General features: G+C 32.3%; 1 protein-coding gene across 3 annotated transcripts in view; it reads left to right on the top strand.

Moving 5' to 3' along the window:
• Window positions 1-4,295: 4,295 nt before the first annotated feature.
• Window positions 4,296-16,940, top strand: part of LOC141461522 (uncharacterized) — a 125,271-nt gene continuing 112,626 nt past the window's right edge. For all 3 annotated transcript variants that reach the window (XM_074142703.1, XM_074142705.1, XM_074142704.1), the window contains exon 1: window positions 4,296-4,454. In XM_074142703.1, the coding sequence (XP_073998804.1) occupies window positions 4,423-4,454 (32 nt within the window). In that variant the 5' untranslated portion in view covers window positions 4,296-4,422. The remainder of the gene's footprint in view (window positions 4,455-16,940) is intronic.

Genomic DNA, 16,940 nt, shown 5'->3' on the forward strand with positions numbered 1-16,940 from the left:
TAATCCCTATCACTATTTTTGCCTGGTAGGAAAGAACATTTACACTGCCTACAAAAAAGCAAACAGGCGAGTCACACCGCATTGTTAACAACCCACCAAACCATTTTATAAATTTAACAAAATAACATTCATCTGAAAATAAAAATTATGTTTAAAATATGTAAAAACTTTGGTACATAAAAAAATCAAAACTGTACCAGTAACAGACAATGAAGTCAACACAATAAACTTTGCATAAAGAAACACTAGTTGAGCTAGTTAAAAATTAATAAATAAGAAACATAAAAGGCAAAAAATGTTAAAAACATTTGATCATTCAACACAAAAGTTCAACTGTTACAACAATACAAATTTAATTGAGTCAATTGAATTGGCTTTAGGAGAAAAAGATAAAAAACAAAAAGCACATGATTATTAATAATAAATTACAATCATAGCCCTGGAAATGAATTCGTCTGCGACCTATCGACCACAAACCAAACTATGGATCGGGACATAGCGTCAAAGAGATTTACTTGGTAGATGTACTGAGCAAATCTTATTTGCGCTGTACAGAGAATGTCAAAAGTTGCCCCGATCTTAATTTTAAATAAACGACCATTCTGTAGAGTTTAAATAGAGAATAATAAAATATTTCTTTAAAGTTCTTATGGCCAGAGCAATAAACGCTGCATAAATTTAATTAACATGTTGTGTTCAAGTAAGTTTAGAGAAAATGAGTTGGTAAGAAATTAAATTTGAATGGAACCAGGTGGTGTACTGTAATTGTACCAGTGGTCAGTCCTCTATCAAATGCAAATTTCATTCAAATAATTAAGTTAGACTCACTGCAACTTCTCACGTTTCTACTTAATTAATAAAATGAAGTTTTAAAGCTGGACCTATCTGTAACTATCTCCCAGTTTGCAAACTAATTAATATGTTCCATAAGGAACTCCATACCTTTAATAAGCGTGTGATTTGACTGGACGAGTTTGTCAACTCCTGGTTTCCATTCACGAAAATTAGTTTTCAATTCTTAATTTTATAACTTCAATATTGGATGGAAATTTCAGCTAGGATACTTAATCGCTAAAATGATTTTTCAGGTATAGAGGGTTAGGTAATCTAAGATGGTATTTGCGATGCATCTGATTTACAGATTGTTTTGATGCTTCGTTCGACTAAAACATTTTTTTGTTTATTATATTTTATGTCAACATCTGAGGTGATTGGCGCCTGAAGCTTTTTTCACTGCACTGTTGGCCTCTGAAAGTATTCTCTCGTTACAGATTACAATGAACAGCATCGGACATTTAGCTGTAAGAAGCTGCTAGGAAGAGAAAATCTAAAAGCCAGCAGCTGGATACTGTTGTTATTGTTGAGGAATTTGGTTTGGATGAGATGCTGGTGCTCGCAATTTCTCCAACGGGTTACATTTATCTTCAAATTGGAAATAGAATCTAGCAATATTCGTCTTTTGGGTTAATTTCTTCAACTAGTGTGGTTTCGGTCGTGGTGTGTTGGCTGGAGTTCAGAGTTCTGAATCTATTAACGATTAATTTGTTTTAATTTCTCCATCTTTACAGAGCTTACTGCTATTACACCTCGCCTATTAGGGATAGATACTTCAGAGAATCGCCGCCTAATTCGGGTTTTCGCTTGCTTGATTTTTCTTGAGGAAACTGACCCTACCTCGTTTATTACTCAAAACTGGTCTTGTCAAGAAACTCTTGGGTTTTCGTCGCGATCTTATCCCTCGCGCTGAACGGTGAATTAATTGTTCTTTCACTCTGCTGTTCCCTGAGCTTATCTCTTTAATTAGATTAACTTTTCAAAGATAGTCTTCTTCTCATGGTTCGACACCCTATTTTCTGTAGATTCAGGTACCTTGATCATGTCGGGATCAACTGATAACATAAATATTACCTACATAACTATTCATATTAATCACTACCGCGGTAACTGAACTACACTAGTTTTATGAATTTATTTTTATTTAAATTTTCTTTGACTCTAAACTTCAATGACTCGCAACCAAATTTAGAATAATGTTAATGCATATTATTTTGTTCATCACCACTATATAAACTTAACAGTTTATTATTAATTTACTTATACATATTTTTCTTCTATATTTTCTTTCTTTCGTATCTTCGTGCTCCTAAATGCGTTGAAAGAAATACGAAAATTTAGTTCACATTGATTATTCTTATCTTTAGACGGAGCTATGATGGTTTAATATTACCCAAACTGTAATAATAATTGACCCTACCTCGTTTATTACTCAAAACTGGTCTTGTCAAGAAACTCTTGGGTTTTCGTCGCGATCTTATCCCTCGCGCTGAACGGTGAATTAATTGTTCTTTCACTCTGCTGTTCCCTGAACTTATCTCTTTAATTAGATTAACTTTTCAAAGATAGTCTTCTTCTCATGGTTCGACACCCGTTGTTTAATGCATAAGATTACTAAAATAACATCCAACTTTCAAGCTATTACAGATTCTAGACCTAGAGACTAAACATATATTAATTGTTTCTGTTTAATGTAAACCACATTTCTACTGTAATATATTTATTGACAGAAAATAGATGAATTGTTAAATTTCCTGTATTTTAGTAAAAAGGCTTAATATTATGTAATTTTGACATCAAGTTCAACAAATAATAAGTTGTTATTTGTGATTCTTTAACAGAGTACTTTTATGTTAGTTATCTTCAATTTCAAAGATTTGTTTAGTTTTTGTTTTAAAAAGATGATTTTTTTTTGAACAATTTGTGTGATATTAAATATATTAAATATAAAATAGACTTTAGTAATCTAAAATAAAGTTTACTTTTTTGTCTTTTAATAAAAGGGGAATGTGTAGTATTACAATGTAACCACGCTTTAGGTTAAACGTAATTTCAATGTTAACTAAGTATAGTAGGATAATGTAATTCTATGGTGATTGATCATAGCGAGATAAAGGACCTGTGGAGCAACAAGGTAAAGTGAATTGTGTTACCGAAATGAAGCCATTGCTGTAGCAGGTGTTTCTCTGTAGGTGGTTGGAATTCAATTTAGATTTTCCCATTTCAAAATGGAATCAATAAGGCCACTAACTAAGTGTACGGAGTTTGGAAAAAAAGCAAATGAATGCGATTTTGTAAATGGGAGAGAGAGACCAAACGAGATATTAAAAGCAGTTGTGCTCGTATTCACTGTGGCTGCTTCCAATTATCTTCACACGGCCTGAGAGAAATTGTCGTCGAAAACCTTCAATGATGTAAAAAAAAAAAAACTTGATAAACTACTGCTTCAATATGTAGTCGGCAACAACTCTGCAATACAAAAATTAGCACATTAAATGACCGCTTTGCAAAATACGACACTACAACCCCTTAAAAATAATTGTTGATGGAAAATAAAATTATTACAAATGACAGCATTAGGTCTTTATCTGAATTTTGAGTGAAATAACTTTAAGAAAACGTGTTGATAACTTATGAAAACTTTAAAAATATTTCAAGACATTATACAGCAAGCTATTTTACCCAGAATTTAATTCTCATTCAAAAGATCGATGAAACCGTACTTAGAAATTGAGCACACAAAGGGAAGCAAAAATAGATTGACTTGGTACCCGCACTCACCACGTAAACGAACTGAATTAAAGTGGCTGTAGACTACTTAAAAGACCACTACACCACAGATCTAATCTTTTACTTAATAAACATCTGATATACTAAAACCCACGGTAACGGTATTGAACTGTCGGGTTCAACGAAACGCTCCAATCTTCCCAGAATTCAATCTCTTCAGGCTGAAATTCTCCGTAATAGAGTTAACCTTCCATTTTATGTTTCAAATCTAACCCTCCCACAATGACAGTCTCATTCCAATCATCTTCTTTCATCTAATAATCACATTCTAGATCATTCTCCGAGGCAATTAAAACGCCAGTAGCCACACGATTTTTCTCTTCTGAAGAGTGTAGTTAATCCTAGCGATGACTTAGAGAGTGTAAATTCTCCCTTGTCGTTGTTACTAAATCATTGTTTCAAAATAAATTTTTAAAAAAATCTGGGAAATCATTTCTTTTTAATTGGTAAGATGAATGGCAAAAAAATTTGACCGGATTTTTTCAATATTTATTTAATTTTGTGAGAAAGTTTATAAAATGAACTGTTGCTTTGAACTGTTTTACTATTTGCAAATATTTCATTTCAAACTAGAGTGGTTATATATTTATGAGTGCTGCAACCACTTGTGGAAGTGACTGTCTTTAGAGCCCGCCTCTGTGGTTCACAAACTCACATTACGTGATACTCCTTTTTTTCACGCTGTTCAGTTAGCTGTTGGAACAGCGCAAACTCCATTTTCAAACTGGCTTTCCCTAGAAGCGTGGTTAGATTCACAGCCCACCGCTTGTAACAGTCTTGATTCTACTCCAAGCTGAGATGGAGGACGTATTGCATGAAGCTTCGCTTAGGTTCGTATGCTAAAGTCATTACTTTATGATTCCGATGCTGTAAAAATATTATTAGTATTATTTTTAAAAATTATTCACAAAGAAAACAGTTTTGTGAAGGACATGCAAGCATATAAATATATTTTTTACTTACGTCTATAATCGGCTTTATTGTAATTAGACTACTGACTTCCAGAATAACTATCTTAAGTGTTATAAATAACTATGTTGTGCTCGTCAACTTGCACAAAATTTTAAAGAAAATTCTTTATCAATTTACCTTCATTAAAGTTCGCGGAACGTTGACTTAACAGTATTTCATTCTGTATTGAAAACCAAAGCATTGCAATCATCATGGAGCATTCTAATCATCATGTTGAGCTTAAACATTGAAGCTTTTATTAGCTAGTTTTGAAGCCATAAATTTCCCAAATTTTATGGGAGTTTCTAAAGTAAAAAACCTTTTATAGTTTCAATGTTCCTTGTTTATTTGCGTAGATGTTTTCGACCATGGGCAGATCATTCTCAAATTCTGTGACAAGTTAAAAAAATACTACATTCATTTGAATTTTGTAGTCAAGCAAAGTAATACCAATTTTTACACGCTGACTTTACGTCCAACTAGCAAATTAGGTACCGTTGATGGAGGCGGCTAGCAAACATGCTTTTCTATAAATTAATTTTATTAACAATTAAAAAAAAAATCTAAAGGCTAGACCGGGAATAGAACCCACTAACCAACAATACATTAGAATAATACTTAGCTTTACAGGCCTCACCTCTAACCGCTCAGTTACCGTGGTACCTAGTTAAATATTATGAATATTTTAGTTAGGAAGGTAAGTCTATTAACAGACATAATATCATGTACTTTGTTCGTTGAAAACTGTAGCAAACTTCATTTCTTTATTCTTCATAAATAATTCTCAGTTTTTGTGTTAATCCTACAATCATCTCTAACGTTTCATTCAGTGTTTTGGTTAAAATTGTGAACGTTTTATTTTTGAAGGAAATGAGTCCAAGGAGAAATTTTAATAAGTCAGAAGCTTCTACGGCGTTGCAAAATGATTTATGAAATTTTCGTTATCTGGCCAATGTTTTCCGCTTACATTATTCTTGTAGTTATCGGATCAACAAACGGTTACAGGAAACACGTTTACATGCAAGAAGAAGAGGACAAGATTGTCCGCACTGTATGGAACTAGCAGGCGTGAGGTTTTTTTAAAGATTATGACGCGTGTACATCACCAAAATTCAGCAGCATACTATCTCCTCCAGAACTATAAGTAATATCACCAAGGAAACCGCTTGAAGGTTTAAAACCAAGTGTCAAAGATGCATTTTACTCGACACTCCAGACCATAACTTTGTAACAGTAAATGTACTTATGATAGACCAAATAAGTGTTTGTCTAAAAGCTTCAAAAATGCGTGAGGGAATCTAGAAAAGGCCAGGAGAAAGATTTAGCAAGTTATTATTGCTACATGGAACCGCTTTAGTGGAGTGTCATTAAAGTTTTAGAGAAATATGTTGCGTTAATTCTGTAAGAGAATTAATTACCAACATTCAAAAGTTTATCACCAGATTTCCACAAAAACAAAGTACAATAAAAAGATTATTGTAGCATAAACTTTAAAAACATTTTTAATATTATTATCAGAATATCAAAAAGAAGAAAACTAGAAAATATGTAATATATTTTCGTCTTTATAGTTGCGTTTTAATGACCAGAACAGTTTGAAAAGTTTTATTTGCTATGGGGTCATTCCATGTCAAATCAACACGGGGTCTGAACCTCACCATCTCGGATTTTCTTGAAATTTGGCACATGTGTACTATTGGTATAGACTTGGAAAAATATGAAATTTTACTGTGATATGTCAACTGGTTTATGAGTTACAGGGCTGTAAAGTTGCCAAAAATGGGCCGAAAAACAGGGAACCCCGTGTTTTTGAATTACTGTAGAAGCTTTCCTAAGTGAGCTACAGACTTGGGATTGGTGTCATTTTATAGCATATATAATGCCCTTTCCTGTGATATGCGACACCATATGGGTTAGGATTAATAAAGTTTGTTAAATTTAAATTTAAAATTTAAATTTTAAATTTTTTAAAAAGTACATATTTTAAAATTTTAAAATTAATTCTATGAATAGCTAATAGTGTTATGAATCACTGGGCAAAATATTAATTTGGGACGACAATGGCTTCATTGTTAAAAAAAAATAAGTCTAAAGCTCCAATCCGATTAATTCAACTCTGAATTCATGTTAATATAATAATGCTAATAATAATTCCACTAATAAGTCCAAAGTAAAACATACTGTTAAGTAATAGGATCTCTTTATTATTTTAAGCTTGAAAAGGCTTCATTTGTTTGACATGCATCACTTTCTAGAAGGACATATGTAAGTTCTTCCAGTCAGAGCCACAGGATCAATTTTTATCAAAACATCCATTACTGAGACCCAAAGAATATCGGCATTTCTTGGATACGAGATGATTTAGAGGGTCCAGCTGGATGAAGAAAAGTTACTTTTACTTCATCAAGTTCTTCATTTTTCTCTAAAACATATCCAAGCCACCAGTTTCTTTATAGACTACACTGATATAACCTGATTTGTCGGCTAATTTTAGTTTATCAGGGAATTTTGAAACTTCGCAAGCTTCTGATTTCATAGAAACGTTTTTAACCAATATTTTGGATTGACTTCTGGGAATGAAAGCATGGTATTGCTGTGTTCCTTTAATAGCCAATGCTTGAGCAAACCGATTTTTTAAAAAACACTCAGATTCAACATAGTCTTCCTGGGTTGAATATGCAAAGTCTATGTTGGTGATGTTTTCTACTGCCCACTCAAAAAGTTGTAGTGAAGTTTGGATTTGATTTCCATAGGGTCGTTGCAAACTGGCACGAGCTGCCAGTCTCTTTACCGAACCCCCTACGCCATCACAAGGCCCTTTGCCGACTTAAACCAACTTAAAGAGGCTGTTATCTCAGCCAAAGAAGACTGTTCTTAAACAAAGATATTGAATTGAATTATTTTTGTATAATTTGATTAACTGCATAATTTCATTAAAATAATATATTATAATTAATATGAATAATTACTGTAATCATAATTATTAATTCTAAAAATGATTTCAAAATCAATATTTTAAATCTTAATAATTATTAATTTTGATTCATTGATTCATTATTACTATTTTCAATTTATTTATTACTTTAATTTTATTAAAATATATTTTCCATGAAAAGGAGCTTTAGTCTTAAATTTTTTTAACAATGAAGCCATTGTCGTCCCAAATTAATATTTTGCCCAGTGATTCATAACACTATTAGCTATTCATAGAATTAATTTTAAAATTTTAAAATATGTACTTTTTAAAAAATTTAAAATTTAAATTTTAAATTTAAATTTAACAAACTTTATTAATCCTAACCCATATGGTGTCGCATATCACAGGAAAGGGCATTATATATGCTATAAAATGACACCAATCCCAAGTCTGTAGCTCACTTAGGAAAGCTTCTACAGCAATTCAAAAACACGGGGTTCCCTGTTTTTCGGCCCATTTTTGGCAACTTTACAGCCCTGTAACTCATAAACCAGTTGACATATCACAGTAAAATTTCATATTTTTCCGTCTATACCAATAGTACACATGTGCCAAATTTCAAGAAAATCCGAGATGGTGAGGTCAAAAATGGTCTTTTTTTGTGTTGATTTGACATGGAATGACCCTATGGTTTTAACCGGTTTTTTCTTTTAGTTTTTTTAAAAATAAAAACCTCCATTATTTACTTTTTGTAAGCGATTTTTTAATTTATTTTGTAAGATGCTCACGCACTCGTGCACAAAATAAAATATCCTCTTTTTCAGAATTCAGAATAATCACGTATTTTTAGTGAAAATTCAATTTAAAAACATTCGACACAATTTTAATAATTTGGAAAATAATGAGAGATGATAAAGTATTTTTATAAAAAATAAAAAGCTTCGTTAAAAAGTTCTCGAAACTGTTAAAATGTACGTTTGTTTTTTTCTTCGTGAAGTTTAGTATGGGGGGATGGTAAAAAAGATCGCAGCAGGTCAAATAATCCTACCTCATTACTACCAATGCCCTCTTCAATGTTGCCATCTTCAATTTTAATACGTCACCAGCTACTTGGCTAAGTTATGGATTTCCGAGATATTAAATGAAGAAGTTATTATTATATCTATATTAGGAGATGTAATGATGATTTCAAATTTCCTAAAATAAGTGTATTCATGTTTTTATAACGATACGCTATTGTTTAAATAGTTTTACTACAGAATATGTTTACAAAGTAAAGCCAATGGTGGATTGAAGAAGTACTCTAGTTGTGACACCTCACTAATGTGTATTTACTTTAATATATTAAAGGAGATATCAGCGTCATCTTTGCTGTAGCTTGCATGGTAGATTAACGGGAATGCTTAACAGTTAACAGTGTTCTTCTATGGATGAAGGGAATTTTTTTAGATCATATGAATAGTAAGATCAGATATTTATTAGGGAGCATTTACTATTTGCCTAAGAATTTTGGAATGTAGAGGCTTCGTAAGACGAAGAGTGTTTAGATTTGTTGTCATCTGCTGTACGATGAGACCTCAACCAAATTTTTACATAATCATATGGATTAAATAATTGTTGCGGTGGATCATTCATTTTTATAAATAGGAGATTTGCTAGATTTTCAATTAATATTCTTTTTCTTTGTTTATTTAAAATAATATTCATATTACTAAATCCTCGCTCCTACTCTGCCGAACTACAAGGAATAGCACTTATATATCGAATTAAAATTTGTAAATCTTCAGGAATTTCTTTGCCACCATTATCAATATAGTCTCTAAACGCATAGATACATCGCGTCGTTGATGTTATTAAATTAAATCTTACAGAAACGACTCGATTTCATCTTCTCCACAGTCAGTTTCAATATCCGTTGGCCATTCCGTTGGATCTAATAAATTATTATCAGTTTGCTGTGACTTCTGAACAGATTAAGTGAATTCATCTCCTCACTTTCCCTTATATCCTGGGATTTCCCCTGGCCTGATCAAGGAAGTCTCAGATTCATGTTTGTTTTTGTTGATTTAGTAGTTGTGCAATCAAATAAGCGTGATATGACTTCGCAGTTAGCTATTTTAATAGCTAATTATGCAATGCAATAATAAACACAAACAAGACTTACATTTACATAAATGAGAGAATTCCGAGCTGGATCTGACCTCCAAGCGACCAGATGTAGAAAATTGTATTTACATAATTTTTATTTTTCAATATATTATCCGATTTTTGTAAAAACAGAAATCATCTTTAGTTCCGGAACGCGTTCCTGTCCAAAAAGGAAGTACCGACGTTCCGAAGACACCACAGGGTAACAGCCCAAGTAAATGGATTATGTCGTCCTGAATAGATTTAAAGATTAAGTTAGATCTTTGAGATAAACATTTCTGTGATGTTAAGCCAATTTCTTTATCTACTTTATATTACATATATGTATACAACATTGTGGGAAGAACACTCTAGATTAAGAATTGTAATTGAGAAAACTATATTATTTAATATTAACCCAGATTAATTATTACCTATTATTATTAATACTTGATAACTACATAAAGTAAGAATCACTTTAATCGAAGAATGAACTTAAACTGACGTTTATTTATTTAAAAAATAAGTAAACAAAATCATTGAAGCCGCCAATATTTTTTGGCTTCTTTCCTTTTTCCAGTCTCAAAGGCCTTCCTACATTTTTCAACTCCTTAAGTTTAAATCGTCCATCCATTCCCGTAACACTAGATCTCGCTCATCTGATCTCTATATACCCTCTCACCGTACCTCATCCTTTGACAAGTCCTTCCTAATACGTGCTACCTCTCTCTGGAACTCCTTGCCTTCATCTGTCCGCCATGCTCTTACCCTTTCCATCTTTAAATCCCTTCTATTCAGTTATCTCCTTTCTATTCCGCTTCCTCCGAAATTCTAATTGTTTTAATTTATTTCCTTAATTTCTGCTGTTATTTTTATTTTCACTTTTTGTAAATACTTATTTATTTATTTATTTTCTGTATAATCACAGGCCAAACTGTTAAGGCCTCTATTTGTACCTGTATTTATTCTTAGGGGACAATTGTCCCAGAATAATAAATTAAATCTTTAGCCTCATAATTACTTTTATATTTTATAACATTTTTCTTTTTAATCTGTGATTAATAGTTTGATTATTACAGACAATTACAGTCAATCAAATGGTGCGTTTCTTGAACAAATCTTTCGTAGATAAAAATAGTCAGCATTAGGAGGGTCTGTGACATCTAATAAATTCTAAAAAGTATTAATGAAACGTTTTGCAGTAAAATTACTTAAATGATATTAATGAAGTATTGTATTTATTAATGAAATGTTAGGTACTTGCTGGTTTGTGTGCCTTTTAGCTTTTAATAAACCCTTATACTTAACATTTTATACTGTAAGTTTTTGTTAAAGAAATTCTATATACTGCTCTTCCACAGTCTGCCTCGACTTCGCCTTTCTGGCGTGATGAAGTAGTTTATTTTTTTGGTTGAGCAATCCCAATCCTTAATATGATCATACCATTTCATCTACCTATTCTTAATAATAATAATTTTGTGCTTTCCAACTCCCTTGGAGGTTTGGAGATTTGCTACATCCTAGAAATCTTATAACTTCTCCTTTAAATTTTCCAAATGTACGGTTAGCAATGTCCTCTCAACTCTTCTGGTTTTCGAAGCATTTTTGGCTGTAATTTTCACGAATCTGAAGTAAAACTTTTTCCTCGTATTTGTGGATATTTCTTTACTCCAGATGATTGCGTTTAGTACATTAATTCATTTTCAAATGTTGTTCATTTCGTGAAGAATGGATGCCTCATTTGTTGCTGTAGATAAGGGCCACCTTTCAAAGTAGCTGAACTTCTTGTTGGTTATTAGCGTCCATTCACCTATTTCCAGCAGCATTAAATGCCTTATATTTGTTTTATTTTATTTTTTTTTATGCTTAATCTAGAGCATGAATCTAAACTTTCAGAAAATTTAGCTACCTCCTACAAAGATGTATTCGCTTTTGTTTACAAAATCTGTTCTGGGAATCATTATTTTGAGAGACTCTGCAGATTTGGTTTCACTTTGTTTGGCCGTCAACTTCTACTGAAAGGAATACAAAAAAAAAAACAAAAAAATGCCCGTCCATAAATTTAGGTTTAAAGCACATTTTACTTACTTACTCCATGGCTCTACAGCCCTTGTAGGGCTTTGGCCTCCTTCAACAATTCACTCCAAGCCGTTCTATCACTCGCTTTCCTTCTCCATCCTCCCGCATTTAACTTGGAGAGGTCCTCCCTCCACCTTGTTCAACCATCTCAGTCTTGGCCTCCCTCTAGGCCTTCTGCCTCCGGGATGCCCTTCATAGGCGATGCGAGGTGCTCTACCTTGGTCCATTCTGTGGAGGTGCCCCAATCAGCGTAGTCTTCCCAGCTTAATGCTCTTTACAATGTTCGCCTCCTTAAAAATCTCCCTCAGCTCAGCATTTTTCCTACATCTATAAGTACCATTCTCCACCACCGGGCCATAAATCCTTCTCAATACCTTTCTCTCCCAGCAGTTCAGCGTACTTTCATCCGCTGAGGTTAGCGTCCATGTTTCTGTGCCATATAATAGGACTGGTTTGATAAGGGTCTTGTAAATGGTGAGTTTGGCATTTCTCGAGATGTCCTTTTTTCGGAGGATCGGGCTTAATGTCCATAGGCACCTATTTGCAGCTGCAATCCGACTGGTTATGTCCTTCTTTACCTCGTTTTTTGAAGTAAGGGTGGCACCCAAATACTTAAAGTTATTTACGCCATTAAAAACGTGCTGAGCAACTTTAAAGCACATTAGTATTTGTAAAATTACAGTTTAAATGCGACAAAATCTATCAATTACAAATACATAATAAACGTAATTGGAGAAAGACAATGTTTGCACTCAATTTGTACTACTAAACATTTGCTCTTAACTTCTAACAGAAGAGATTCCAATACTTTTGTTCTAATGTTCCAATGTCAGTGAAAGTACTGTGCTTCATCAAAACTTAGGACATTTAATTAAAACTTTCAAACAAAAGTTGTAGAACAACATGTGCAGAGTTTGAGTGCTAAGTTTTAGAATAAATCTGTTGTTTACTGGCAAAAAAAAAATTGCAAAATATAAAACAACAATTACATTCTGCTGTTTGGACATGTTTAGATCGTAGCAACTTACATTTATTTAAGCTTTCACTGATGGATTAAAACTATAATCTCCATGACGACGATGAAGCATGGATTATTCAATTTTAATCTCTGATAAAATTACATTCCCAGCGAAATATCAATCCTAGCGTAGAGTGCTCGCTCCCTTTAAACTAATAGTATTCCCGAAAATGGAATTTTCTTTTTGTAAAAACTGACAGAAAACTTTTCTCCTCCAATTAATGAATTGCACTAAAATTAAAGAATGAAAAAATTGTCATTTTTGACGCAAAGAACAAAAATAATAATAATTGAAGATTTAAAAAAAAATTAGTGTAATGTAATGGTTGTGGGTGAATCAGGATAGATTTGTTTTATCATCAAATAAAAGCAACCATCTCATTATTTTAATGTACCCCAGTATGCAAGACTTCTTGACCTATGATTACGGTAAAAATATCTAAAATTCTGTAAATTAATTGAATCTACATGTAATGTGTGTTTTGCTTTCCTGAAATCTACATTTTATTGATTCTAACAATTGATTTTTTATCTATTTCTAACTCCTTTTTATCTGCATTTCTTGCATATTACAGTGGGCATTTTCTAGGTTAAGTATGTTTAGAGTACGAGGAATATTTTCTTGTTTTAATTATTTAAAATAACTCTTATAGTATACATAAAGATTATTTCGTTTTTATATTCTTTCAAGACGTTTCGCACAGACTATGTTCAGTTGTAATTCCCCCTTTTTGTATGTATGTAATTAAAACAAAAAGTGTCCAAAAATAATAATTGTTCCTTAAGAAACAAAAAGCATTTATTTTTATCTCCTAATATTAATCAATTTCCTATACTGTATACTTATATTTACTACTGGTAGTATATCGCAGATCCTATTGTAAGGTGTGGCTTTATATCGATCTTGACAAAAAACGCTGACACATTTGTTTAAGAAGACTGTTCTAAAATAGGCGATTTTAACATTAGGCAAACAATATTAAGAAATATTAAATTCTCTTAGCGGGCCTTCAACTATTATTGGGGCATCATGTGACAAAACACTGAGATTTCTTTAACAACAGACTAAAATTAAGTCTATAAATATTTAATGTATAGATTAAATTATACATTTAAGCTAGCTTGAATCGCTTTCAATAAAAATATCTCTTGCCTGTATATTGTGTTAAATGTAAAATCTGTAATCACCTTATTCTGCATTGAAATTCAACTTTCTCTGCGTCACTGCTGCAGATTGGCTAAAATCCTGATCCGCTTCAAATTTCAAAAAACAGGCATGCTATAGCGGATGAATTTCGAGATATTTGCTATTTGTTTCAAGAAAATTTATTATTTTGAATGTTAGTTTTTTATATGAGCTTTACGTGATAAGAATATTAAGTGGGTGACTTTGTTTTATGTCAAAGGGGTCCATGAAAGTAAAAAGATCCTCGATTTAGAACCTTTGCGATCAGGATTCTTTAGTCACTTTAGTTCAAGTCAGACTGCCTCTGCCAGTGCTTTATTTTGAGATTTTTAAAATCATTTAAGCACGGCCTTCTATCCAGCTACTTGCATAGTCACTAATGATTTACCAGTGATAAGTCTTGTAGCCATTCTCTACTACTATCTCTAAATAAATAAATACAATTTTCAAATTATCTTTTCCTAGAACACAATAAAAAATCTCGAACTTCAAAATTTTGTATGCAGTTTAGTCAATGAATAATACAAAATAATAATAACTTGAAAGGTAAATACAGAATTTTACCAGGGATAGTTGAAGGTGTGGTGAACGGGCCAGCGAACTAAAGCACACATAATTTGCATTGGCAGCGAATTAACTTGATAAAGTTAACGCTTCTATTGTTTATAGTTGAATAAATTTACATTTTAATTTAGACATTAAAATTAAATAAAATTCAAATTACAATATTTTATTTACTATCGACCAAATTTTATTGGGCAATTAAAATCAGTTTTGGCCCAATCACGAAACGTTCTCAAACTATAATTCTAACTATTGATTTGATAAAATTTAAATATATTCAGGTAATATGTTAAATTATGATATCTGAAATCGCATTACAAACAGATACTGAATCGTTTAATTCAACAAAAAACATATAAATTCAAATTGACTCGAATCCTGCTTTAAGTAGGACTAAAAACCACATTGTTCCAAGCCCTGTTCATGTGACCTGAGTCCAAGTATTGACTATGTCACAGATTGTTCTGTAAAACAAACTGAAACCTGATTTTGGATTGCAGTAAGTCCCCTTCTTGGCTTTCCGAGTACAATGAGATAGTCCTTGAGTGGAGGTGCTGGGTCATGTTGGCGTAAGAGGATTTGCTGAACATCTGGCCAGAATTGAAGCTACCAGTCCATTCATTGGTGCATAGCATCTGTCCTTGATATTACCAAAGACACGAACCGATCTTAAGCAATGGTCTTGGAGATAGCACGACAAATGCTGAAAGGATGTTCTGGAAATCAAGCACAGCATAAGATTGATGCCCGAACTTTGTAAAATAAGCATTAAGTAAACTCAGAGATTAGGTGGAAACCAGATTATTCTGGTGAACGGATTTCTTACAGGACACGGTTGGTTTACGAAGCATTTTCAGAGTTTATAAATCCAAAACTTCTGTGTAGACACAGTGTGCAAACAACTTCTCTGATCTTGTTGATCGCTTTGCTTGTTTGGTATTCTGCGGTGGTATCGCAACAATAACTAGTCCTTGTAAGAACGGGAGAAACCAAGGGAATGCCCAGAAGAGGGCTTAAATAAAATATTTCTTTACCTTACTTTTCAACACTGTTGTTTCTTTAGTACCTTCCCAGAGCGAAACTACGAAGTCTAAGCTAGAGATACCTATTGTTTATCGCCATTTGAACATTTTTAATTAATACCTAAACTAGAAGAGGAACTGTGAGATCCTAACTTTATCCATTAATTTTTTTTAACTGGAAGAATTTTTACTCACTAATTAGGGGAACTGCAATACACTAAAAAAGGTTATAATACAGGATACAAGAGGCTACAGGATATAATATGCAATATTTATTTTCAAAAACATAATGAGCAAAGAAAAACATACAAAAAAGATTTTTTTTTATTTTATTTTGACAAAAAAAATTAATTAACTTTGACGAGAGAAATTACAATGTACTTTCTTATACAATATATTTTCTCTTGAAGAGAAACCCTTTGAAAAAGAAGAATAAATTATCTAAAAATGTTATTAACTTTTTATAATTAAAATATCTGAAATAGTATTTGGTACTAAGCACGATCGATCAATGTATGTAGATGGACAAGAAAAATAAACTTACATCTAAATATTGGACAATATTTATTCATTATCATTAGTAAAAAATTCTATTTTGCCCATAAGTTTGCAGGTAGATTTTTTCGAAACTCTTAACTGACTGACCAATCTTATTTTCATTACACGACGTTCAATGTAAATATAGCTCTCTTTAAAATATAAGGAATTAAAACAATGAGGATTTTTTTCGAATTTTATGTAATGCAAAGATCTTTAGAGAATGACAAGTTTTTCGTCGCTGAGATTAAAACAAATCCTATGGTTTGTTAACGATTTATAACTTAGATTTACCTAAACATCTACGGCTCCGATAGAAATAAGATCTTGTAAATGACTGGCCCAGTTCATTTCACTAATGTTGTTCCAAATAATTCCAAATAATTAAGCCTAGAAAACTTAATTTAGGTAATCCTATTGTCTTACATTTTAAAAATTCTAATCAGATTGTTTGTAATCGTAACGAATATTAGACGTGGAATTTGACTATAAAGAAACCGGCCTGAAATATAAGAGATTAGTTTATCATTATTATCAAGTGGCGTAAAGCCCACATATTTCAGACAATCAATACCTTTTTAACTCTATTCATCGTAAAGTTGCTTCTGTTGATAAAACAAAAAGAAATTTTCCAGATGCTAAGTAGGAGGACACTTAGGTAAATACACATGTGTACATTTGGGACTAAAATTATTATTTTTTTTATTCACAATGTTTGGATACGATGGATTTCAGATAGTTGGACCATCGCTGCTCGGCATTTTGGCTAATGTCAAAGTGTAGCAAGATTAATACACACATTCAAACTCCATACTCTAATAATATTCTTACTCTTCAGAGAAACCATAAATGCACTTAGGGAAGGGATTAGCTATGAGGTTAGCATACTGGACTCCCACGCGGAGGTCCCGGGTT

This window comes from Rhodnius prolixus, unplaced genomic scaffold, assembly GCF_049639745.1.
Source record: "Rhodnius prolixus isolate KJV_2025 unplaced genomic scaffold, Rpr scaffold_6, whole genome shotgun sequence".
Taxonomy (NCBI): domain Eukaryota; kingdom Metazoa; phylum Arthropoda; class Insecta; order Hemiptera; family Reduviidae; genus Rhodnius; species Rhodnius prolixus.